This window comes from Oncorhynchus kisutch, linkage group LG11 (assembly GCF_002021735.2).
Source record: "Oncorhynchus kisutch isolate 150728-3 linkage group LG11, Okis_V2, whole genome shotgun sequence".
NCBI lineage: Eukaryota > Metazoa > Chordata > Actinopteri > Salmoniformes > Salmonidae > Oncorhynchus > Oncorhynchus kisutch.
In genome coordinates this window covers 29,747,862-29,773,280 of record NC_034184.2, presented here as the reverse complement: position 1 = coordinate 29,773,280, position 25,419 = coordinate 29,747,862, and the positions used below count along the sequence as shown (strand labels likewise).

Here is a 25,419-nt window from a genome sequence, read left to right as displayed (position 1 = left end):
TCAGGTCCTCCGAGAGAGAGAAAGAAAGAGGGAAGGAGGGAATTAGAGAACGCACACTTAGATTCACACAGGACACCGACTAGGACAGGAGAAGTACTCCAGATATAACAAACTGACCCTAGCCCCTCGACACATAAACTACTGCAGCATAAGTACTGGAGGCTGAGACAGGAGGGGTCAGGAGACACTGTTGCCCCATCCGAGGACACCCCCGGACAGGGCCAAACAGGAAGGATATAACCCCACACACTTTGCCAAAACACAGCCCCCACACCACTAGAGGGATATCTTCAACCACCAACTTACCATCCTGAGACCAGGCTGAGTATAGCCCACAAAGATCTCCGCCATGGAACAACCCAAGGGGGGGCGCCAACCCAGACAGGATGACCACATCAGTGAATCAACCCACTCAGGTGACGCACCCCTTCCAGGGACGGCATGAGAGAGCCCCAGTAAGCCAGTGACTCAGCCCCTGTAATAGGGTTAGAGGCAGAGAATCCCATTGGAAAGAGGGGAACCGGCCAGGCAGAGACAGCAAGGGCGGTTCGTTGCTCCAGAGCCTTTCCGTTCACCTTCCCACTCCTGGGCCAGACTACACTCAATCAAATGACCCACTGAAGAGATGAGTCTTCAGTAAAGACTTAAAGGTTGAGACCGAGTTTGCGTCTCTGACATGGATAGGCAGACCGTTCCATAAAAATGGAGCTCTATAGGAGAAAGCCCTGCCTCCAGCTGTTTGCTTAGAAATTCTAGGGACAATTAGGAGGCCTGCGTCTTGTGACCGTAGCGTACAAGACACAGGCCTCCTTACATTGCACTCCACGAGGAGTCTGCCTGTTACGCGAATGCAGAAAGAAGCAAAGTTAAGTTTAATGCTAGCTAGCAACTTATCTTATAAAAAACAATCAATCATAATCACTAGTTAACTACACATGGTAGATGATATTACTAGTTTATCTAGCGTGTCCTGCTTTGCATATAATCGATGCGGTGCGCATTCGCAAAAAAGGACTGTCGTTGCTCCAACATGTACCTAACCATAAACATCAATGCCTTTCTTAAAATAAATACACAGAGGTATATATTTTTAAAACTGCATATTTAGCTAAATTAAATCCAGGTTAGCAGGCCATATTAACCAGGTGAAATTGTCACTTCTCTTGCGTTCATTGCATGCAGAGTCGGGGTATATGCAACAGTTTGGGCCGCCTGGCTTATTTTGCCAGAATTTTATGTAACTATGACATAACATTGTTCTCATGTTCTGAGCAAGGAACTTAAACGTTAGCTTTCTTACATGGCACATATTGCACTTTTACTTTCTTCTCCAACACTTTTTTTGCATTATTTAAACCAAATTGAACATGTTTCATTATTTGAGGCTAAATTGATTTTGATATATTATATTAAGTTAAAATAAGTGTTCATTCAGTATTGTTGTAATTGTCATTTATTACAAATACATTTTAAAAATCGTCCGATTTAATCGGTATCGGCTTTTTTTGGTCCTCCAATTATTGGTATCGGTGTTAAAATCATAATCTGTCGACCTCTAGTATGCCGTACCGGTAAAACATGAGCCTATCATAGGAACTGCAGGCTATTACACCACTATTTACCATCACTGAATGTTGAGGCATGAAAGATGAGCGAATGGACTTAAACTGGTGTTAGGCCTATAGCTTACGCTCCAAAATGCGATGTGGTTTGACGAGAACACTGACATATTGCCAAGGCAGTGATGAGTGGCAGACACTGAGACACGCGGACAGCAATTAATTCTGTCGCCAAAATTGTAACCGATGTCTCTTTCCATTCACCACTGTTTGGTGTCTGGAAATGTGTTGCGAGTGGATCAACGTGCATGAGTAGTCTAGTGAAGGAGCCCTTTGAAGTGATTTTGACAATCATATAAAAACATGACTGGTTGTGTTTATGCCACAGCATATACAGTAAACTCATTTTTTTAATCAACAAACTATAGTTTTGGCAAGTCGGTTAGGACATCTACATTGTGCATGACGCAAGTAATTTTCCCAACAATTGTTTACAGACAGATTATTAAACTTATAATTCACTGTATCACAATTCCAGTGGGTCAGAAGTTGACTGCTTTTTAAACAGCTTGGAAAATTCCAGATAATTGTCATGACTTTAGAAGTTTCTGAGACACTAAATCACGTCAATTGGAGGTGTACCTGTGGATGTATTTCAAGGCCTACCTTCAAACTCGGTGCCTCTTTCCTTGACATCATGGGGAAATCAGGATTTTTTGTTGTTTGTTGTAGATCACAAGTCTGGTTCATCCTTGGGAGCAATTTCCAAATGCCTGAATGTACCACATTCATCTGTACAAACAACAGTTCGCAAGTATAAACACCATACCACGCAGCCATCAAACCGCAATGGAAGGAGGTGCTTTCTGTCTCCTAGAGATGAATGTACTTTGGTGAGAGAAATGCAAATCAATCCCAGAACAACAGCAAAGGACCTTGTGGAGATGCTGGAGGAAATGGGTACAAATGTATCTATATCCACAGTAAAACAAGTCCTAAAACAAGTCCTATATCGACAACCTGAATGGCCGCTCAGCATGGAAGAAGCCACTGTTCCAAAACCACCATAAAAAAGCCAGACTTGTTTGCAACTGCACATGGGGACAAAGATCGTACTTTTTAGAGAAATGTCCTCTTGTCTGATGAAACAAAAATAGAACTGTTTGGCCATAATGACCATTGTTATGTTTGGAGGAAAATGGAGGCTTGCAAGCCGAAGAATACCATCCCAAACATGAATCACGGGGGTGGCTGTATCATGTTGTGAGGGGCTTTGCTGCAGGAAGGACTGGTGCACTTCACAAAATAGATGGCATCATGAGGGAGGAAAGGTATGTGGATTTATTGAAGCTAAAGTCGGGTATTTAAATCTTGGTCGAAAATGGGTCTTCCAAGTGTACAATGACCCCAAGCATACTTACAAAGTTGTTGCAAAATGGCTTAAGGACAACAAAGTGAAGGTATTGGAGTGGCCATCACAAAGCCCTGACCTCAATCCCATAGAAAATGTGTGGGCAGAACTGAAAAAGCATGTGCGAGCAAGGAGGCCTACAAACCTGACTCAGTTACACCAGCTCTGTCAGGAGGAATGGGCCAAAATTCACCCAACTTATTGTGGGAAGCTTGTGGAAGGCTACCCAAAACGCTTGACCCAAGTTAATCAATATAAAGGCAATGCTACCAAATACTAATTGAGTGTATGTAAACTTCTCACCCAATGGGAATGTGATGAAATAAATAAAAGCTGAAATAAATCATTATCTCTACTATTATTCTGACATTTCACATTCTTTAAAATAAAGTGGTGATCCTAACTGAACTAAGATTGGGAATTTTTACTAGGATTAAATGTCAGGAACTGTGAAACTAAGTTTTTAAATGTATTTGGCTAAGGTGTATGTAAACTTCTGACTTCAACTGTATTTTTTTTATTTAAAATGTATCCTTTTTTATTTAACTAGGCAAATCGGGTTAAGAATAAATTCTTATTTACGATGACTGCTTATACCGGCGAAACCCGGACGATGCTGGGCCAATTTTGCACCTCCCTATAGGACTCCCAATCATGGCCGGTTGTGACAGCCTGGATTCGAACCAGGGTGTCTGTAGTGACGCCTGTAGCACTAAGATTTGCCACTCGGGAGCCCCAATTAAGGTTATACATTTTAAAAGTTAAATGACAAATCTTTGACTAGAGATGCTTTTGAATTAATAGGGATTCTAAATATAACTCCAGGATTAAGCAGCTGCCTGGAGCGGCGGTTTGACAAGGGCGGCATTTTTCGAGCTCAACTGACCAAGACGCACCTCCAACACCTCACATTATTCTTTCCATAAACAATATCTTCTCTCACTCAGTGACATGAAGGCTATTTAGGTGAGTGCTGATGCCGCCCCATGATAAGCAATACCCACTTTGCCAAAGGCAGTGCTGCAAAATATTTATATTTTCCATGCCCAGCGTTCCTCTCCAGGGTGCTGATGGAGAAAAGCAGCGTTGCGGGTCTCCATCAAATTAATTTAACATAAATTAGACCTATGTAGCCTGCAGTAGAAAGAGTAGTAGCCTATGTTTTTTTTCTGTAGCCTTAGAATGGAGCCCAAATGTATTGCAATGTCATGAGACGGACACTTTTTAAATCATTAACTTATGAATGAGGAGAGAGTGCAGGAACAAAAAGAGTGCGGTCAACAAGAATTGCAAGCGGGCAGACATCAGCTATGGAGCGGCTGAGGCATAATCAGAGGTGGACAGCAAATGGTGCTGAAAGTAATTTCATTTTTTTTTATTTGACTGAACTAACACCAAAAGGTTGTTTGAGCCCATTTATTCCAATCTATCTAAAAAAGTAACATTTTTTTAAGCCCTTCAAAGTTGCTTTTAACCGTATAGAAGCAGAAAGGGGGAATTAACCAGACATACTGTATGTTTCTCAGTTCACCATGTAACAATTCACTGCCTCCCTCTTCACAAGTTCTGTGCCAGGAACACCAGCCTATTGACAGTTTCAGGCTTCAAAGTTGCCCTCTGGCTTGTGACCACATTGCCCCCATTGCTAAATGCTCACTGAGGGCTTGTGGCAGGGATGCATAACTATTTCTTTGTCAGACAACTCACTTGTGGGAAGTTGGATGCGTGAACTTGCCACCACTTCAAAGGATCAACCTCACTGTCTGCTGCCATCAAGAGTGTAGCTGTCCAGCTCTTGCTCGGTGGCTGATCTCTGGGTTCTTAAGGTAGGTGCACTACTGGTTTTCTTTTAAAGATGCTCCCAAGGCTCATCTTGGACTTCTTTGCTGATTGTGGAGCAGTGGCAGCTTCTTTCTCACTCTGGTCCTCTTCAAGAGAGAAGTCTCCCACGGCTGTGTTCCCTACCAGGAGGGCTTCTGTCTCGGGCAGCTCTCACCTTCACCTCCAACAGCTTCTCAGTGGTCATGTAGGTGGTCTTGAACCTTGGGTGCAGAAAGGTAGCTATGGTGAGCAGCTCCTCTGTTTCAGGGTTGGTGCATTTGTCATTCAGGTAATTGAGGACATTTATAATCTCTTGGGTCAGTTTGGCTTTGCTCTCCATTTGATTTCAGAACCTCCATCTTGAACAAATTGAGGATCGGCTTCAGATGGTACACACTCGTGTATGTCTCTCCTGACAGGGCATCTGTGAAATCCTGGAGGGGCTGCAGTGATGGATTCAAAGGCATCAATGTCTTGCCCGGAGGGTGCAAGGTGCTGTTTTTTTTAACCTGCTGCCAGAACTTGTGTGATGGCCTTTTCCTGCACCAGGACTCGTCCTATCATCTGCAGTTGAGATCCCCACTTTGTCGGGGATTCTGTGATGAGTTTGTGGAGGGTCAGGCTCTGTTTACCCTGTGCACTTGTCTGGGCCTTCTGCTTCTTTTAACTTTAGGAAAATGTGCTGACCACTTTCTTGCACACTCTAGTGGCCCAGGAAACCAGAGGTTCATTTTGGACACTCCTCTCTGAAAAAATAAAAAGGTGAAAAAGATGCATATGAATCACAATTATTCAATAGAAATAACATTGCATCTGCTATAATTAAAGCATGGACACCGGACATGATTACAAATGTAATCCATTTATAGATTTACAACTGTTGTGATTAAGAGAGCTATGTTGCATTAGAAAACAGGATAGCCTTCTCAATAAATTATTACTGAAAGAAAGAGGATAGATGCATATATTGAAACCATAGGCAATTGTATCGATTATAATTAAGCAAGTTAATCCATGTAATGTTGGGTTAACAATGTTGGGTGAACAAATTACAAATATTATAGATTTGCGTACCTGTATATATTCAGTGTAACATATAAGAAAGATCAGACCGTGTAGTCAGCTATAACTTTAAATAGGGAACTTAACTATAGTTCTGCATTTGTTTTCTTTTTAAGTTATGTAATTGTTCTACCTAGCTCTGTTTTGGACATTTTGAAACTTACCAATAGCAATGCATAGCCTGTGTCCGGAATACCCTAGTCTTGTCCATTTGTTTAGCTCCAATGCTTTGACCATGTTCGATCCGCTGTCTGTAGTCCTACATACTTGACATGACTCTTTCAGGCCCTAGGAAGAAAGTGCCTCCCTCAGCCCAGCTGCAATTCTTTCTCCGGTGTGAACATCTGGGAAATAAGAGGTTTGAAGGAATTGGCTTTGCAGCTTCCAGTTGTCGTCAATGTAATGAATTGTGAGGCTAATGTATGGCTCTGTGGTCCGGCTTGATCATAAGTTGGCAGTGGTAAAGAAGAATGCAGCGTTAGGGATTTCGTTGTCAGGACAGCGTTGCCATTCTGTGTAGAGTTCTGGCAGACATGTTTTGTGATGCTCGGGATCTCGTATCTTGGGTCATGCGTTTAAATCAACTTTCTGAAACGGTGTTTCTCCACAGTTGAATTGGTTCCATGGCTTTCGCTAAGTGATACATAACTGCATTTGTTATCTCATTCCACTTCTTCTTGCTCTTCTTGTCATAGGGAGTACCACTAATGAATGATGCCTTGAGTTATAGCTGAGTGCAGGTCTGACTTGAAGATGTCTTGAGACTTGCTCCGGGTGTTTGTTGCAAGCATTCTTCTAGATTCTTCATATTCACGCTAGAGGTTGACCGATTTAAAAAAAAAAAAATGATTTTTCAATGCTGATACCGATTTATTGGAGGACTCAAAAAAAGCTGATGCCGTATATATTTTTTTTGTGTATATATATTTGTAATGACAATTACAACAATACTGAATGAACACTTATTTTAACTTAATATAATACATCAATAAAATCAATTTAGCCAAATAAATAACGAAACATGTTCAATTTGATTTAAATAATGCAAAAACAGTGTTGGAGAAGAAAGTAAAAAAAGCTAACATTTAAGTTCCTTGCTCAGAACATATGAAAGCTGGTGATTTCAATATTCCCAGTTCATCAATATTCCCAGTTAAGACGTTTTAGGATGTCGTTTTAGGATGTAGTTACTTCTCCTTTCGGAAAAGCCGACCACGACTCCATTTTGTTGATCCCTGCCTACAGACAGAAACTAAAACAAGAAGCTCCCGCGCTGAGGTCTGTTCAACGCTGGTCCGACCAATCTGATTCCACACTCCAAGACTGCTTCCATCACGTGGACTGGGATATGTTTCGTATTGCGTCAGACAACAACATTGACGAATACGCTGATTCGGTGAGCGAGTTCATTAGAACGTGCGTTGAAGATGTCGTTCCCATAGCAACGATTAAAACATTCCCAAACCAGAAACTGTGGATTGATGGCAGCATTCGCGTGAAACTGAAAGCCCGAACCACTGCTTTTAATCAGGGCAAGGTGACTGGAAATATGACCGAATACAAACAGTGTAACTATTCCCTCCGCAAGGCAATCAAACAAGCTAAGCGTCAGTATAGAGACAAAGTAGAATTTCAATTCAACGGCTTCAGACACGAGGTATGTGGCAGGGTCTACAGTCAATCACGGATTACAAAAAGAAAACCAGCCCAGTCACGGACCAGGATGTCTTGCTCCCAGGCAGACTAAATAACTTTTTTGCCCACTTTGAGGACAATACAGTGCCACTGACACGGCCCGCAACTAAAACATGCGGACTCTCCTTCACTGCAGCCGACGCGAGGAAAACATTTAAACGTGTCAACCCTCGCAAGGCTGCAGGCCCAGACGGCATCCCCAGCCGCGCCCTCAGAGCATGCGCAGACCAGCTGGCTGGTGTGTTTACGGACATATTCAATCAATCCCTATCCCAGTCTGCTGTTCCCACATGCTTCAAGAGGGCCACCATTGTTCCTGTTCCCAAGAAAGCTAAGGTAACTGAGCTAAACGACTACTGCCCCGTAGCACTCACTTCATCATCATGAAGTGCTTTGAGAGACTAGTCAAGGACCATATCACCTCCACCCTACCTGACACCCTAGACCCACTCCAATTTGCTTACCGCCCAAATAGGTCCACAGACGATGCAATCTCAACCACACTGCACACTGCCCTAACCCATCTGGACAAGAGGAATACCTATGTGAGAATGCTGTTCATCGACTACAGCTCGGCATTCAACACCATAGTGCCCTCCAAGCTCGTCATCAAGCTCGAGACCCTGGGTCTCGACCCCACCCTGTGCAACTCGGTACTGGACTTCCTGACGGGCCGCCCCCAGGTGGTGAGGGTAGGCAACAACATCTCCACCCCGCTGATCCTCAACACTGGGGCCCCACAAGGGTGCGTTCTGAGCCCTCTCCTGTACTCCCTGTTCACCCACGACTGCGTGGCCACACACGCCTCCAACTCAATCATCAAGTTTGCGGACGACACAACCGTGGTAGGCTTGATTACCAACAACGACGAGATGGCCTACAGGGAGGAGGTGAGGGCCCTCGGAGTGTGGTGTCAGGAAAATAACCTCACACTCAACGTCAACAAAACTAAGGAGATGATTGTGGACTTCAGGAAACACCCCCCCCCCCCCCCCCCCCCTATCCACATCGATGGAACAGTAGTGGAGAGGGTAGTAAGTTTTAAGTTCCTCGGCGTACACATCACAGACAAACTGAATTGGTCCACCCACACAGACAGCATCGTGAAGAAGGCGCAGCAGCGCCTCTTCAACCTCAGCAGGCTGAAGAAATTCGGCTTGTCACCAAAAGCACTCACAAACTTCTACAGATGCACAATCGAGAGCATCCTGTCGGGCTGTATCACCGCTTGGTACGGCAACTGCTCCGCCCACAACCGTAAGGCTCTCCAGAGGGTAGTGAGGTCTGCACAACGCATCACCGGGGGCAAACTACCTGCCCTCCAGGACACCTACACCACCCGATGTCACAGGAAGGCCATAAAGATCATCAAGGACAACAACCACCCGAGCCACTGCCTGTTCACCCTGCTATAATCCAGATGACAAGGTCAGTACAGGTGCATCAAAGCTGTGACCGAGAGACTGAAAAACAGCTTCTATCTCAAGGCCATCAGACTGTTAAACAGCCACCACTAACATTGAGTGGCTGCTGACAACACACTGACTCAACTCCAGCCACTTTAAAAATTGGAATTGATGGGAAATGATGTAAAATATATCACTAACCACTTTAAACAATGCTACCTAATATAATGTTTACATACCCTACATTATTCATCTCATATGTATACGTATATACTGTACTCTATCATCTCCTGCATCTTTATGTAATACATGTATCACTAGCCACTAACTATGCCACTTTGTTTACATACTCATCTCATATGTATATACTGCACTCAATACCATCTACTGTATCTTGCCTATGCCGCTCTGTACCATCACTCATTCATATCTTTATGTACATATTCTTTATCCCCTTACACTGTGCCTATAAGGTAGTAGTTTTGGAATTGTTAGCTAGATTACTTGTTGGTTATTACTGCATTGTCGGAACTAGAAGCACAAGCATTTCGCTACAGTCGCATTAACATCTGCTAACCATGTGTATGTGACAAATAAAATTTGATTTGATTTATTATCGGAATTATGACGGGTCGACTATTTCTCTTTATACCATTTTGTATTTCATATACCTTTGACTATTGGATGTTCTAATAGGCACTTTAGTATTGCCAGACTAATCTCAGGAGTTGATGGGCTTGAAGTCATAAATAACGCTGTGCTTCAAGCATTGCTAAGAGCTGCTGGCAAACGCAGTAAAGTTTCAATGAATGCTTACGAGCCTGCTGCTGCCTACCACCGCTCAATCAGACTGTTATATCAAGTCATACTTAATTATAATATAATAAACACATACGAGCCTTTGGTAATTTAATATGGTCAAATCCGGAAACTATCATTTCAAAAACAAAACTTTTTTTTTCTTTCAGGGAAATACGGAACTGTTACGTATTTTATCGACCGGGTGGCAACCTTAAGTCTAAATATTTCTGTTACATTGCACAAACTTCAGCCGAGTGATAGAGATACTCTCAATGATCGGCTATGAAAAGCCAACTGACATTTACTCCCGAGGTGCTGACCTCTGTGGCACGCTCGGCAACTACTGTGATTATTATTATTTGACCATGCTGGTCATTTATGAACATCTTGGCCATGTTCTGTTATAATCTCCACCTGTCACCGCCAGAAGTGGACTGGCCTGGATAGCCTGGTTCCTCTCGGTTTCTTCCCAGGTTTTGGCATTTTTCTAGGGAGTTTTTCCTAGCCACCGTGCTTCTACACCTGCATTGCTTGCTGTTTGGGGTTTTAGGCTGGGTTTCTGTACAGCACTTTGAGATATCAGCTGATGTACGAAGGGCTATATAAATAAATTTGATTGAAGTTATGTCATAATTATGTAAAATTTTGGCATATTAGTTCCCAACGTCCCAGGCGGCCCAAACTGCTGCATATACCCTGACTCTGCTTGCACTGGAACGCAAGAGAAGTGACACAATTTCCCTAGTTAATATTGCCTGCTAACATGAATTTCTTAACTACATATGCAGGTTAAAAAAATATACTTCTGTATTGATTTTAAGAAAGGCATTGATGGTTAGGTTCATTGGTGAAACGATTTGGCTTTTTTTCGCGGATGGGCTTTTGCTAAATCATCACCCGTTTGGTGAAGTAAGCTGTGATTCGATATATTAAGGCACCGCATTGGTTATATGCAACGCAGGACAAGCTAGTTAACTAGTAATTATGTGAAGTTTTTTTTAATAAGATACGTTTAATGCTAGCTAGCAACTTACATTGGCTCCTTGCTGCACTTTCGTAAAAGGTGGTCAGCCTGCCACGCAGTCTCCTCACGGATTGCAATATAATTGGCGTCCAAAAATGCAGATTACCTCTTGTTATGAACTTGAAATCGGCCCTAATTATTTGGCCATGCCGATTTAATCGGTCGACCTCTAATTCGCGCACACATTCAGTGTTTTCAGGTAGTGAAATATATTGCTAGTGTTTCCACCTCTGGCTAGCATAATGCATTGACACAACTGGTTATCTTAAGCGAAACCAGTTCCAAACCACAGAGGCCCCCCTTTTCTTTTTGAATTTTCTAACCAATTCTTCGTCCTGCAAATCAACCTCAACTGTTATTTTCCTTGTCTTCGGTCATCCTCAATGCTTGCCTACACGTTTTACACTTTTGCTAATGAAAGGAGTTTACTTCACTAAATGTTTGCGTACTCTGCAGTTACGCATGCTTGTTTGTATACTTTGATTGGTAGGCAGATTGCGTGTAACATCCATGCTTCTAGTTTTTTTTTCTTTGCTAAAAAAGGCTATGTTTTTAGTAAAAGAGAAACAATTTGAGGCCGTAACACACGCCTGAAATCTTGAATGAAACAACGGCTTATTTTATTAATTCATCATGACATGGCAAAACGTCATACCGGTATTCGCATTCATCCCGCTATACCGCCCACCCCTACAAAAGATGTGACGCTGATGCTTATGGGGATATGTTATTTGTATCTGAAATGCTGATGCTGCCTTGAATTTTGAGGAGACACAACATGGACCTATTCTGTCCCTAATTAATTGAGCTTTTCACTTTCTGACAAGATGTTTAAAACCAGGAAGCTTTGAAGGAAGCCCTTCTCTTGGGTTAAGCTACGGATGAATAGCCCAGAGTTGAAGCTTATATTTTTCTGCATCAGGTGAGCAGCCTCTGTCATGGTAGATGAGTAACTTTTGAAAGTGTCATGTTTAGATTCATACTGATGTCTAATATTATTGAATTATTTGCAAACCGCAACAGTTTCATTGGAAACAAGACACTTGGGATTGACATAGCAGAAATATGGTAAGAATGCCTATTTCGCTGTCTATTCTTCCCTGAAACTTATATTTTCATTATCCACCTTTTTTGAGACTTTTTCAGAGCGACATTTTCTCTGGATTGCAAGCTGTTTTTCCTCAATCAACGCACCAAGAAAAAAATATAAAAAAACGACTTGATTTTTAGCAGTGTAATCAGATAGAAAATATTAGGATATATTATTGACATTGAACTGATTTATATAGCCTACTAACCAGATGTTACTTGTTTAATTTGTAGCGAAGGCCTATGAATTGAGCTGCTATTATGTTCTGCCGACTTAGCTGAGAAAATGGTCCTAAGTACAAACCGTAACAAATTACGGCTTCCAGTCACATCGTTGTGCACGTGACATTGTTAGCTAACCCGTCTATAGATTGTATGCCCCAGGAAGACCCAATTCACATGGTGCAGCACAGCTCCCAGAAAAACGGCTTTCAAACTGGATTTCGTAGCTAAGGTAGAACGCTAATTGTGCTCATAGATTATGCATGTGTGAACTACACATTGAGACATCCAGCCGAAAGAGGGAGGTTTAAAAAAACATTTAATAGTCCTAAATGTCCAGAGCATGTCCTTAATATGCTAACCTTGTTTTAGCATCGATTCATTCAGCCTTTTAATTTAGCAATTAGTCCTATGCTGCTTGTTTTGCCTTGCCTAATCAAGCATCCATAATGAAACATCATGGAGTTTATCATTCATTGGCCAATCTGTGCACCTCCTCACTGCTCTATTTAGAATCCAAACCCCCCACTTCAAGCATTTATTCGGGGATTTAAAGAGTGAGATTTCATAAACCAAACAAAGGAATACACTTGAGGTCGTTTTAGCCTGGATCTGAGGCTTTCCATTCCCTGTGTTTTCTCTCTTTGCAATAGCAGATAGTTCAGCTTCTTAACCCAAATAGAGAGAGGTGACATAGCCAGTCCACCAACCTTATCTGCTCTCTAACGTACACTCAGGCTTTTGACTCAGTGCCTGACAGTACTACAGTATGTGATTGCATTGAAAACGTGTCTGTTGTAAGGGACAGGTGTGTGTCGGCAGGTGAGGCAGCAGCTAGAAGGGACATGTATGTGTGGTGGAGAGAAAGGGTGTTTGTATTTATTCCTCTTTGGGTTTAGTGGCGCCAGAGGAGATGGCTGCAGTTAACTAATTGTTTGTTTAAAAAAAAAATAAGTGCATTATTTGTAGCTTTTGTACATAATGTTTCCATCTCTTATGATAAAAAAGAGCTTCTGGATATCAGAACAGCAATTACTCACCTCATACTGGACAAAGGATTTACTTCAGACACTGGACAACTCCCAAATCCCCATCATTCGCATGAAGAAGAGACAGATGTAGGGTCGTAGGTTGTTGTGCCTGGTAATTAATCAGATGGAGAATGGATAACCCGCATCTGCCATCAGTCTTATTAGCCAACGTACAATTATTGGATAATAAACTGGATGAGCTCCGATCAAGACTATCCTACCAAAAGGACATTTTAAACTGTAATCTTATGTTTCACCGAAACGTGGCTGAACGACAACATGGATAACATACAGCTGGCTGGATTTTCCGTGCATCGCCAAAATAGAATAGCTGCCCCCGATAAGACAAGGGGTGGCGGTCTGTGTCTATTTGTCAATAACAGCTGGTGCACGAAATCTAATATTATTGAAGTCTCAAGGTTTTGCTGAGGTAGAGTATCTCATGATAAGCTGTAAACCACACTATTTACCACAAGTTTTCATCATATATATTTTTCAGAAGCTGTCTATTTACCACCACAAACAGATGCTGGCACTAAGACCCAACTCAATGAGCTGTATAAAACCATTAGCAAACAAGAGAATGCTTATCCAAATGTGGCGCTCCTAGTGGCCAGGGACTTTAATGCAGGGAAACATAAATCCGTTTTACTTAATTTCTACCAGCATGTCACGTGCAACCAGGGGAAAACGACTCTAGACCACCTTTACTCCACACACAGATGTGTACAAATCTCTCCCTTGCCCTCCATTTGGCACATCTGACCATAACTCTATCCTCCTGATTCCTGCTTACAAGCAAAAACTAAAGCAGGAAGCACCAGTGACTCGCTCAGTATGGAAGTGGTCAGATGACGCAGATGCTAAGCTACAGGACTGTTTTGCTAGCACAGACTGGAATATATTCCGGGATTCTTCGAATGATATGGTGTACTCCTCAATGCCAGTCACAGGCTTGATCAATAAGTGCATCGATGACGTCGTCCCCACAGTCACCGTACGTACATGCCCCAACCAGAAGCCATGGATTACAGGCCACATCTGTACTGAGCTAAAGGGTAGAGCTGCCGCTTTCAAGGAGCGGGACTCTAACCTTGACGCTTGTAATAAATCCTGCTATTCTCTCCATCAAACGGGCAAGTGTTAACACAGGACTAAGCTTGAATCCTACTACACCAGCTCCGACTCGCATCAGATGTGGCTCGCTTCGCTTCGAGGTAAGCATCACTGAAGCCTATATGAGAGGACTAGCTGTTCAGGAAGAATGTGTGATCACGCTCTCCGTAGCTGATATGAGCAAGACATTTTAAACAGGTCAACATTGACAAGGCCACGGCCAGACTGATTACCAGGACGTATACTCCGAGCATGCGTTGACCAACTGACTGGTGTCTTCACTGACATTTTCAACCTGTCTTTGACCGAGGCAGTATTATACCAAGATTTTCAAGCAGACCACCTGTGCCCAAGAACACCAAGGTAATCTACCTAAATGACTACTGACCCGTAAGCACTCACATTTGTAGTCATGAAGTACTTTGAAACGCTTGTCATGGCTCACATCAACACCATTATCCCAAAAACCTAGACCCACTCCAATTTGCATACCGCCCCAACAGATCCACAGATGATGCAATCTTGATTGCACTCCACACTGCTCTTTCCCATGGACAAAAGGAACACCTACATGAGAATTAGAGGTGAAACTCATGGTACAATACGGAGGTGCCACGGTCCGGTATGGTTTCGATGATACATCGACAAAATAAATGCCTGAGAAATGTGATTTGTATTTAAATTTGCCATTTATTATAATCGTAAACATGGGGTAGCTTGAACACAAAGGGACTTCAAAAAGCAGCAGTGGCTGCCGTATAACATTAAATTAAATTTAAAACAGAACTTCAACGAGTGCATAGTCCAGCAGCCTATATCAAAATTAAGTGACATAGCAGTGCCTTAAACAAAATAGGACTACCTGAGACTGAGTAACCAGTCTGTAAAAAAATTATTTAACTTTTTTTCCCAAGTTTTTCTTTAAGAAGATTAGTCTATCTACATTTTCTGGAATGAGCACAGATCGGCTTGCTGTGACAATGTCAGCTGCTGTGGAGAATAACTTCTCGCTAGGAACAGAGGTCCCTGGCACAGCCAGGTAGCACCTTGCTAATATGGCAACATGACGATTATATTAACTCCTTGGTCTTCCACCATAAGTGGATCAGCATCCAGGGGAATATAGTCCACTTCCCTGTATGAGGTCACCACCTCCTCTATGACCTTGACCGTTGACTTGGTTCCCTGCTCCTGGGTCGGGAACAACTCCCCCAAAAAGCCCAGCCATGGCAGACTTCTTTTCTGGACGAGAACCCCTGTCATCTGCCGTCTCTGGAGAGGGGTTGGCGCCTGTGGTATCTGTGGCTTGACCCTGCAGAATTCAATTATATGAAAATCTCTGAAGTGGCTTAAAGATATGATTTGTTGTTTGAAATGTATATTAGACACAATACTTTAATTGTTAACTTACTAATAAGCTAAATGTCACATTAACGAAAAATACAATACCTGTTGTATATTGGTCACAATCTCTGCTGTGAGTTCATTGTAGACTCTCAGACGAGCAGCAGCATCCAGGTGTAGCAGGGACTTGAACCGGGGGTCCAAAGCGGTGCTCTTGTGTAAGAAGTCTTGGACACCAGGGTCAGCATATCTAGGCTCCAGGTTAACTCTGATAGCAGTCTTGACGTCCCTTACTGCGAGTTCATCTTCATCAGATGCCACCATTGATTTCAGGATCATTGTTTACATAGGACCATGGAAACTGATGGAATGTGCAGAAGTTGTGCTTTTATCAAAGAAGGATACCACCTTCCTGATCTTTGCTAGGAGGCGAGAGGTTGGATTCACTGACATTGCTTTTTGAGATGCTATGTTATGTGAGCAAAGCATCCTTAATATCTGTGGCCCCAATCCAGCTAGTGCAACTGCTTTTACAATATTTCTAGCGTTGTCAGTGGTCACAGGAATCGTTCCATTATCCCCCTCCAATTTCCACAAGGCAACTACTACCCTTAGCTCTTACCCCAAGTTTACACTGGTGTGATTACTCTCAAGGGGATGTCCAGGTTTTCTTAACAGCTTTTACCCCCAAGCCATAAGACTCCTGAACAGCTAACCAAATGGCTTCTGCGTTGACTTATTTTATTGTTGCGCTATAATTATAATTATATTTTTTTTCACTTGTATTTATTTGTTTACTTCAGTTTATTTAGTAAATACTTAACACGTATTAGTACGCATTTCATTGTATTCAGCGTATGTGACAAATAACATGTATTTGGTAGTTATCCAAGGCCATAGTTGCTGTCTTGGGATCTGACTCAGCAGTCAGCACCTTATGCCACAAAATGATTGTGGTGGGATAGCATTTGATGGCAAATCACATGTTATTCCATTCGATCTATTCTATTCTGGAAGCATGGGGGAAAAAATGTGAAGGTACTCCCTTCCTGTGGTGTTAGCCATATAATCATCCATCCAGCATAGCAGCTGGATGGATGCTGCATAGCAGCAGTACAGGGTGGAGCAGCAGCTTGACACTCATCCTGACTGACACACAAAACCATGGCAACCGTGTAAAATTCTCACTTTGTAACCCCTGGAAACGAATGACCTTGAGCCCTCAGTCCCCTGGCGCTCGTTAGTGTGACCGGCATTTACCACACGTCTGAGGTTAGGGGTGCTGTGGATAGGGAGAGTGTGTCTGGTGGCTGAAGCATCAGTATTTTGTCCACTCTTGTCTGTTTTTCCTCGTGCCATGTTATACACATCATATAGGGCTACAACTGTAAATCTCGCTCAAAAGACGAGCCTATTATTGACCAGATGTGACCAATGGACAAAATAATTTCCACCTTGGGCCTCCCGAGTGGCACAGTGGTCTAAGGCAGTCCTAGCGGCGTCTCTACAGACCCGGGTCCGATCCCGGAATGTGTCGCAGTAGGCTGCGACGGGGAGGCGGCGCACAGCTGGCACTGCGTCTTCTGGGTTTGTGGATGGTTTGGCCGGCTTGGATGTCCTTGTTCCATCGCACTTTAGCACTGTTCTTACCTTGAATGCAGAGAGTGTGCAAATCTGTCATCAAGGGGTGACTATTTGAAGAATCTCTAATATATAAAATATATTTTGATTTGTTTAACACTTTTTTTTTTGTTTACTACATGATTCCATATGTTTTATTTCATAGTTTTGCTTAAACTATTATTCTACAATGTAAAAAATTAAGAAAAACCCTGGACTGAGTAGGTCTCCAAACTTTTGACTGGTAGTGTGTGTGTGTGTGTGTGTGAAATGTCAGAATAAAGTGACTTAAAATAAAGTAGTGATCCTAACGTAAGACAGGGAACTTTTACTAGGATTGAATGTCCGGAATTGTGAAACTGAGTTTAAATGTATTTGGTTAAGGTGTATGTAAACTTCCGACTTCAAGTAAATATATATATATATATATATATATATATATATATATATATATATATATATATATATATATATATATATATATATATATATATATTAGTTGAAGTTTACAAAAAAGGGCAAGGGCATTGAAGATGAAACGTGGCTGGGTCTTTCAGCATGACAATGATCCCAAACACACCGCCCGGGCAACGAAGGAGTGGCTTCGTAAGAAGCATTTCAAGGTCCTGGAGTGGCCTAGCCAGTCTCCAGATCTCAACCCCATAGAAAATCTTTGGAGGGAGTTGAAAGTCCGTGTTGCCCAGCAACAGCCCCAAAACATCACTGCTCTAGAGGAGATCTGCATGGAGGAATGGGCCAAAATACCAGCAACAGTGTGTGAAAACCTGTCATTGCCAACAAAGGGTATATAACAAAGTATTGAGAAACTTATGTTTTTGACCAAATACTTATTTCCCACCATTTGCAAATAAATTCATTAAAAATCCTACAATGTGATTTTCTGGATTTTTCTTTTCTCATTTTGTCTGTCATAGTTGTAGTGTACCTATGATGAAAATTACAGGCCTCTTGTCTTTTTAAGTGGGAGAACTTGCACAATTGGTGGCTGACTAAATACTTTTTTGCCCCACTGTACATGCATGCACGCACGCACACACACACACACACACACACAGATATGCATATATACACTCTCGCTCGCTTCACCGGTCAAAAGTTAAAACACCTACTCATTCAAGAATTGTTTTATTTTATTTTTGCTCGCTGGACAAATGACAAGGTCAGGCCACCGCCCCACATACTTTAATGGTTACTTTGGGTTGGAGTTCTTTGGCTGAAGTCCCGACATAGGCTTTAATTACTATTAATTATGCTTACACCGTAAGCAAGTTCATTATCCAAGGTTATTTTCCAAACGGTGGCCAGTCAGTCTGGCAGTCTGTTAGAGATTACACAGGCTCTAGAACAGCACTGCCCACGCGTCTCATTCCAGTCCCACCAGTTCAACAGACTTCTTCACTACTGAATCAATAGTTAAAGCTGTTTAATGGAAGGTCTCCCTCATTTAGTGAGTACTTGGCTTTTTACATAATAGATGAAGAGGTGTGTGTGTGTGTGGACAGAGGTGTTATGCCCATAGGGGGCACAGGGGCACGTGCCGCCTCGGACAAACAAAAATGTTTGTTTCTCTGTAATACTACTAGCCACCTAGCTAAAGCCAACTTTATAACATTGCTAACTCGGATAGGTTCCCAACCTCGACTAATTACCAAGAAGCCATTTCAGGCTATCAATCAAGTTTGAGTAGCTAGGTTTGTGGACTTAACTAAATGTACTGAATAGGACTCACATTTAAAAAATATATTTTACCCAGATTTTTAGCAGAGATGGAGAAGCATATTTAGTTTATTTAAAAATGTATATTTTTTAAAAGAACCACTAGTCTGGAGGATTTAGACTGCGAGGGATACACGTGGGCCCCGACAGAGAGCATTGCGGTGTGGTCTGCATTTTTCAGGCTGCAGTTGGGAGCAGGCGGTCAGATCAGATGCAAGTTGTCCTGCTCCTTAAAGGTAGGCTATAAAATGTATCTCAAGAGAAAGTGCAAGTGTCTACTCTGCTCTCTTCAAACTACATCTAGCCTATTGGTTGATATAGCCCAGGAATACCTACCGATAGCCTAATTATAATGGGCCCAGTGAGAATCTCTGGTAATTGAACCTATTCTTAGGTAACCTATTCTTTTTATGCATTTTGATATTGACTATAGGGTGCAATGTTGCTGCGACCTTGGCTGTCAAGTGAGCTTTGTCGTCACATAGTTCTAAAATAACATAGCGAGACTGCAGTTGAGTTCCAGACCATTTCTTGCGGTAGCAGGTGGGAGTCGGACACAGACAGCAGGTGTGGGCGGGGGCAGGCGGGATCGAGATGAATAAATCAGTGTAAACCCGCACAGACCTCTACAGAAAGCTGAAGAGGTATGCTTAGAAGTGCAGAACATTTTACATCGAATGTAAGCATAATGATTATGGCTCTCGATTGCAGGGACAGGGTTTCGGGTGTTTGAAAAATGCTAAATTCACCAACTTCGGGGAATGGCAGTCTAGCTCTCCTCCAACCCCCCCCCCCCCCCCCCCCCCCCCCCCCAGCCATCCTCATGTACTTTGTGCCCCCTCAGATCGTTGGGGTGCATGTCACCTCTATAGGTGGAGAATTGACCAGTCTGCATGACTGGCTGCCTGTCAGAGTACCAGCAGTAGCATGGTGGTGTAGTACTGAACTAGGAGGAGCAGGAGATGAGCAGCTTTAGTTGTCTAGTCAGCTGACGACAGCTTTTGCGCTGTGTGTGTGTTTGTACTCCCATGTGCTCATTTCACATATGTGAAGTGTGGGCATCCTGTTTTCATGATGGAAAAAAAATCACATTTGAATACCTGTGTAGTGAAAGGGGGATTAGAGATATACAACCTACAGAAAGACCAAGGTCACCATTGTCACATGACAGCCAAGAGCACAGTCGGCACATAGACACAGGACGTGTGACATCATCAAAAGATGCTGTATGAGACTTCTGCTTTGTCCATTGTTGGACAAATTGATACTCTTTTATATAATATCCCCATTGGGCTTCCCTCTGCCTGTACGGTCTCTGTACACGGCCTGCCTGAAACTCTCTAGCCTAGCCTATAGTTATCGCGTTGGGAGGGGGGATTCATGCATGATTCTGCAGTGATCCTTTAAAGATTCCTTCTCCATGAAGTCACTACTCATTCTGATGTTCAGTGAAAACAATATGTACACTTGTCAGGATGTATAAAATCCTGTGAACATCTGTAATAACCGATACTGTAATAATAAGTATTTGATGTTTTGTTCTTCCAGGAGACCCTCCAGCAGCTGGTGGCGATGCCTCTCCCCAACGTGCTGGTGCTGGGCAGGAACCCTCTCAGTGGTACGTCCTTCATCTGACTGACCTGCCAACAATGCAAACTGTTACACACTGTTACATGTCATGGCTGATCAGTGTGTAATACACACTCTGTTACACTGGGATATGATGTGCTTTTTAAACCCTTTATAACTTCATTATTATGCAACGTACGTGGAGGTTGTTTGCATTTCACATTCCCCTTTTATCTTGAAATCAGTTTTCCTTGTGTGTAGATTTGATTTCCCCCAGCTAGAATTAGTCTTGGTTCTCTCAATATTGGCTGGTGAAATAAAATGAAGATCAAACCAGCCATTGATTGTATTGTCAAAATACGGTGATTTGGGAAACACTATGCTGGTTTATTGAATCTTGAATCGTTCTGCTACTGTGAAACTTAGCTAGTATCTGCGTCTAGAGTGAAGACCTAGACAACACCGCCATGAAATTCAATACTCCTATGTGCAAAGTATTATCAGACCAACTCAAAGTCCTGAACCAAAACATGTGGCATTCCAGTCTCTTTCCAATGACCTTTGACCCTGGTGGTGTGCAGCAGTGCTGGTATCTGGAGCCATCTGAAAGTGATTGACCATGTGGCTTTTATTATGCAGTCATTAAGGCTCAATGGGGTATGGGCCTATTATCAGTACTATGGGAATCCACCCCAGGCTCTGATTATTAACCCACTCTGTGCTCAACACCACAAAACCCCACTCCTCTGAGCCCACTAACTAACTAATCTGGTCCCCCCCCCCCCCACCCCAGACTGTCTGACTTCCACACTGAATATCACTTCGATTCAGTCTGATCCATGCCCATCATTCACCTTTTATGGGGACAATAACACCCTTATTTGCTGTATGGTTTGGAAGTATTGGAATTAGACCAAGACGGTATCTAAAGGAAAATGTAATGGCAAACTTGATCAAATGTCTTTGGAGGGGTTAGCAGACTGCGTGTTTCATTTTTGCAGTGACATTTGCTTTTTCTGACCTGTTTCTGAAGGTCAAAAACAATAGCAAATTGTTGTGGACCAGTAAACAGATCGTTTGAATGCAATCATGTTTTTCTTTCACTTTTTCAGAACCTAAATATTCTGCACTGCCCACAAATTCTGAAACGTTGTCTACTCTGGTGGGAAAAAATAAACAACAGTAGACCTACGTACAGTGGTAGCCTACACATTTCAACGCAAAATATGAACATGTTCACCTGTTAATCTTATGAACTGTGCTCCCTGTCGGCTGCAAAGAGCAAAAACTTGAAATGACAGAAGTCTATCTAATAGGCCCAATTTAAATGAGATGCGTGCATGGTAATTTGTTGTGTAGCCACGTCGGGAATATGAGCTCCACTGTCTCAGCACAAGGACACTACTTTTGCCTGCAATGTAATACTTCAACCAATAGAAACTGCGTACACGTGGTCTAAAGTTTGCGGGAGGATAAGCACATTCTCACTTCAAGCTCAGTTTTTATAAATGGCAAGTTTTGCATGATCTGGGCACACGCATACGCACAAAATATGCTATGTTTATAAATGAGGCCCTTGGGGAAATAAGTTATTTATAAAATCAGTTTCAGTCGGAAGTAAAATTAGTAAAAGTATGGTATTTTATCAGAGGAACCATGAGTAGTCCCTGACTCACGTTATAGACATATATATTGAATAACAATTTATTGGGCCAATTGACAAAATACACTGACTGTACAAAACATTAGTAACACCTGCTCTTTCCATGACATAGACTGACCAGGTGAAAGTTATCATCCCTTATTGATGTCACTTGTTAAAGAAAGGTTTTTAAGCCTTGAGTCAATTGAGACATGGATTGTGTATGTGTGCCTTTCAGAGGGTGATTCAAGTGCCTTTGAATGGGGTGTGGTAGTAGGTGCTGGGCGCACTGGTTTGAGTGTGTCAAGAACTGTGACGCTGCTGGGTTTTTCACCTGTATGCCCCAGCGTCACTGAGGCCTTGTGCCCCTGCTCCCTGGTAGGACCCCCCCCCCCAGGTTCCTGTGAACAATGGCTGGGCAGGAAGGGTTGCAGCAATGAGGGGTAAGTCACTGTCTGTGCGTCCCTGTGAGTTTCCTGCCAGGAAGAGGGGAGTGTAGCAACCGAGGGAAGGAGCCACACTAGGCGCATACAGCACTATCATAACAAAGCCTGCAGAGCCAGGGCTTCTGAAGGGAAATTTCCATCTATTTTAAACCACCCCCTCTCTCCTCTTGCTCTCTTTCTCATTCTCTCGCCACATCTTGCTCTCTCCCCCATCTCTCTCTTTGTCTCGCATGCTCGCTCGCCATGCTCGCTCGCCATGCTTGGTTCAGTCAGCTTCTTAAATTATTCATCCAGCGCCTGCCTGCTCCTTTATCTTCAGCGCTCAAGAAGATTTGCCTTTCTAAATCACTGTACAGGCTTCTGTGTGTAGGCTCTACTGTGTGTGTATGAATCCTTCTTAAGGCTTTCAGTTTGAAGAAAAAGCATTTAGAAGGCATTCGCAACAGCTGGCCTTGTGTACTCAGAATAGAATCCAGAACGGACTACTCCCATATTCCCTAAAGGACCACACACACCACACAGATTGTCGATCTGCCGCTTGGTCGGTGTGGTGTGTTAGAGACCACCCGCTGATGGACATCCCGACTGCCAACATTTTTGTGCAATTCTACATGAAGAATGGTTGGCAAATTATGGCCTGCAATCTGTTCAGAGGTGCTAAGTACTCTTGGCCGACAAAAGCTATTGTATGTCCTAGCCTTTATAGATGTTGTTTAGCTTTGATGGGCCTCAACATTTTCTAATCGTCGTCCGTTCCGTCCATATCCTATCTATCAGAATATTATCTTGAGTTATTCATTGCGACCTTAACACTTTTTAAAATATGAATAGACTTGGACATTTTGACATGTCCCTCTGTCACTGTCTAGGAAGATCTTTAACCCCAACATTTCTCCAAGTTTTCACGATTATCAAAAAACACCTAGTTATTTTGTTACTTTGACAGTCATTCCTGAATATTATTTTGTGTGATTAATGATTTTTAATTTCAAAGTCAACCCTGTTACTTAACTCTTGTTTTAATATGGTGAATTTTTTCATCATACTGTTAGGTTGTGAATATAGGCCAGTCGTTTTTTTTCTTACTGATGGTGCTTCAGTCTGGGCCACAAACATTGTTAGTTTAGCTGAGACCTGTGTTTTGATCCTCTGGATGTCCTGTGTGGTCATCTGTAAGGATTCCAGATGGCATAGGAGGAATCTGGTCTTCAAGGATGTTGTCATTAGGATGAGTGAAACACTGATGTCACTATGAGTTGTTTATTAGCCACAGATATAAGCCAGCTCAGTGGAAGTGTTACAAGTCATCATTTTTATCATGGCTTTTATAATCAGTTGACTTGACACTATAGCAGTACATTTAACACCAAAAGAACATCCAATAGTCAAAGGTATATGAAATACAAATGGTATAGAGAGAAATAGTCCTATTATTCCTATAATAACCTCAACCTAAAACTTCTTACCAGGGAATATTGAAGACTCAGGTTAAAAGGAACCACCAGCTTTCATATGTTCTCATGTTCTGAGCAAGGAACTTAAACGTTAGCTTTCTTACATGGCACATATTGCACTTTTACTTCTCCAACACTTTGTTTTTGCATTATTTAAACCAAATTGAACATGTTTCATTATTTATTTGAGGCTAAATTGATTTTATTGATGTATTATATTAAGTTAAAATAAGTGTTCATTCAGTATTGTTGTAATTGTCATTATTACAAATAAATACATAGAAATTGTCCGATTTAAATCGGTATCTGCTTTTTTTGGTTCTCAAATAATCGGTCGATCTCTAGTCTGGGAGTCATTAGGTTCCTTGTGGCAAACTCAAAGCGGACTGTCGTGCCATTTGACTTAGGAGTTGCTTCTGTCTGGCCACTCTACCATAAAGGTCTGATTTGGTGGAGTGCTGCAGAGATGGTTGTCCTTCTGGAAGGTTTATCCCATCTCCCCAGAGGAACTCTGGAGCTCTGTCAAAGTGACCATTGTGTTCTTGGTCACCTCCCCGACCAAGACCCTTCTCCCCTGATTGCTCAATTTTGCCCCTGACCAGCTCAAGGAAGAGTATTGTTGGTTCCAAACTTGTTCCATATCAGATTGATGGATTTCACTGTGTTCTTGGGGACCTTCAATATTGCAGACATTTTTTGTTACCTTTCCCCAGATCTGTGCCTCGACACAATCCTGTCTCGGAGCTCAACGAACAATTCCTTCAACCTCATGGGTTGGTTTTTGCTCTGACATGCACAGTCAACTGTGGGACCTTATAGACAGATGTGTGCCTTTCCAAATCATGTCAAATAATTTGAATTTACCAAAGGTGGACTCCAATCATGTTGTGGAAACATCTCAAGGATGATCAATGGAAACCGAATGCCCCTGAGCTCAATTTCGATTATAATAGAAAGGGTCAGATTACTTATGTAAATTAGGTGTTTCTTTTATTTTTTATTTTTTTATGCATTTGCAAAAAAATTACTGTTTTTGCTTTGTCATTATGTGGTATTGTGTGTGGATTTGAGATGGGGAAAACAATTTGATCTATTTTAGAATGTGGCTGTAACATAATGTGGAAAAAGTCAAGTGTTCTGAATACTTTCCGAATGCACTGGAGGCTACATCCAATAGTTCAACCTTCCAAACCCTCTACCTCTGTCACTACACGCCCACATGGAGGAAACGAATGCACCATAACATACACTAAGAACAAAATATTGCCATTTGATATTATGGCTGTCCATGAAGATGTTGTACCTACTGGTGGAGATTTACCGTAGTTGTTATTGCTGTGTGGCCCTTTTTTTCTGAATAGACATGCCTT

General features: G+C 42.3%; 1 protein-coding gene across 11 annotated transcripts in view; it reads left to right on the top strand.

Annotated features, from left to right (window-relative positions):
* The window catches only part of LOC109899774 (girdin), a 90,203-nt gene that overhangs the window by 16,662 nt on the left and 48,122 nt on the right, over positions 1-25,419 (top strand). For 10 of the 11 annotated variants that reach the window (XM_031835617.1, XM_031835616.1, XM_031835620.1 and 7 more), the window contains exon 4: positions 20,487-20,556. The exons of the other annotated variant lie outside the window; for it this stretch is intronic. In XM_031835617.1, the coding sequence (XP_031691477.1) occupies positions 20,487-20,556 (70 nt within the window). The remainder of the gene's footprint in view (positions 1-20,486; positions 20,557-25,419) is intronic. 11 annotated transcript variants of the gene reach the window in all.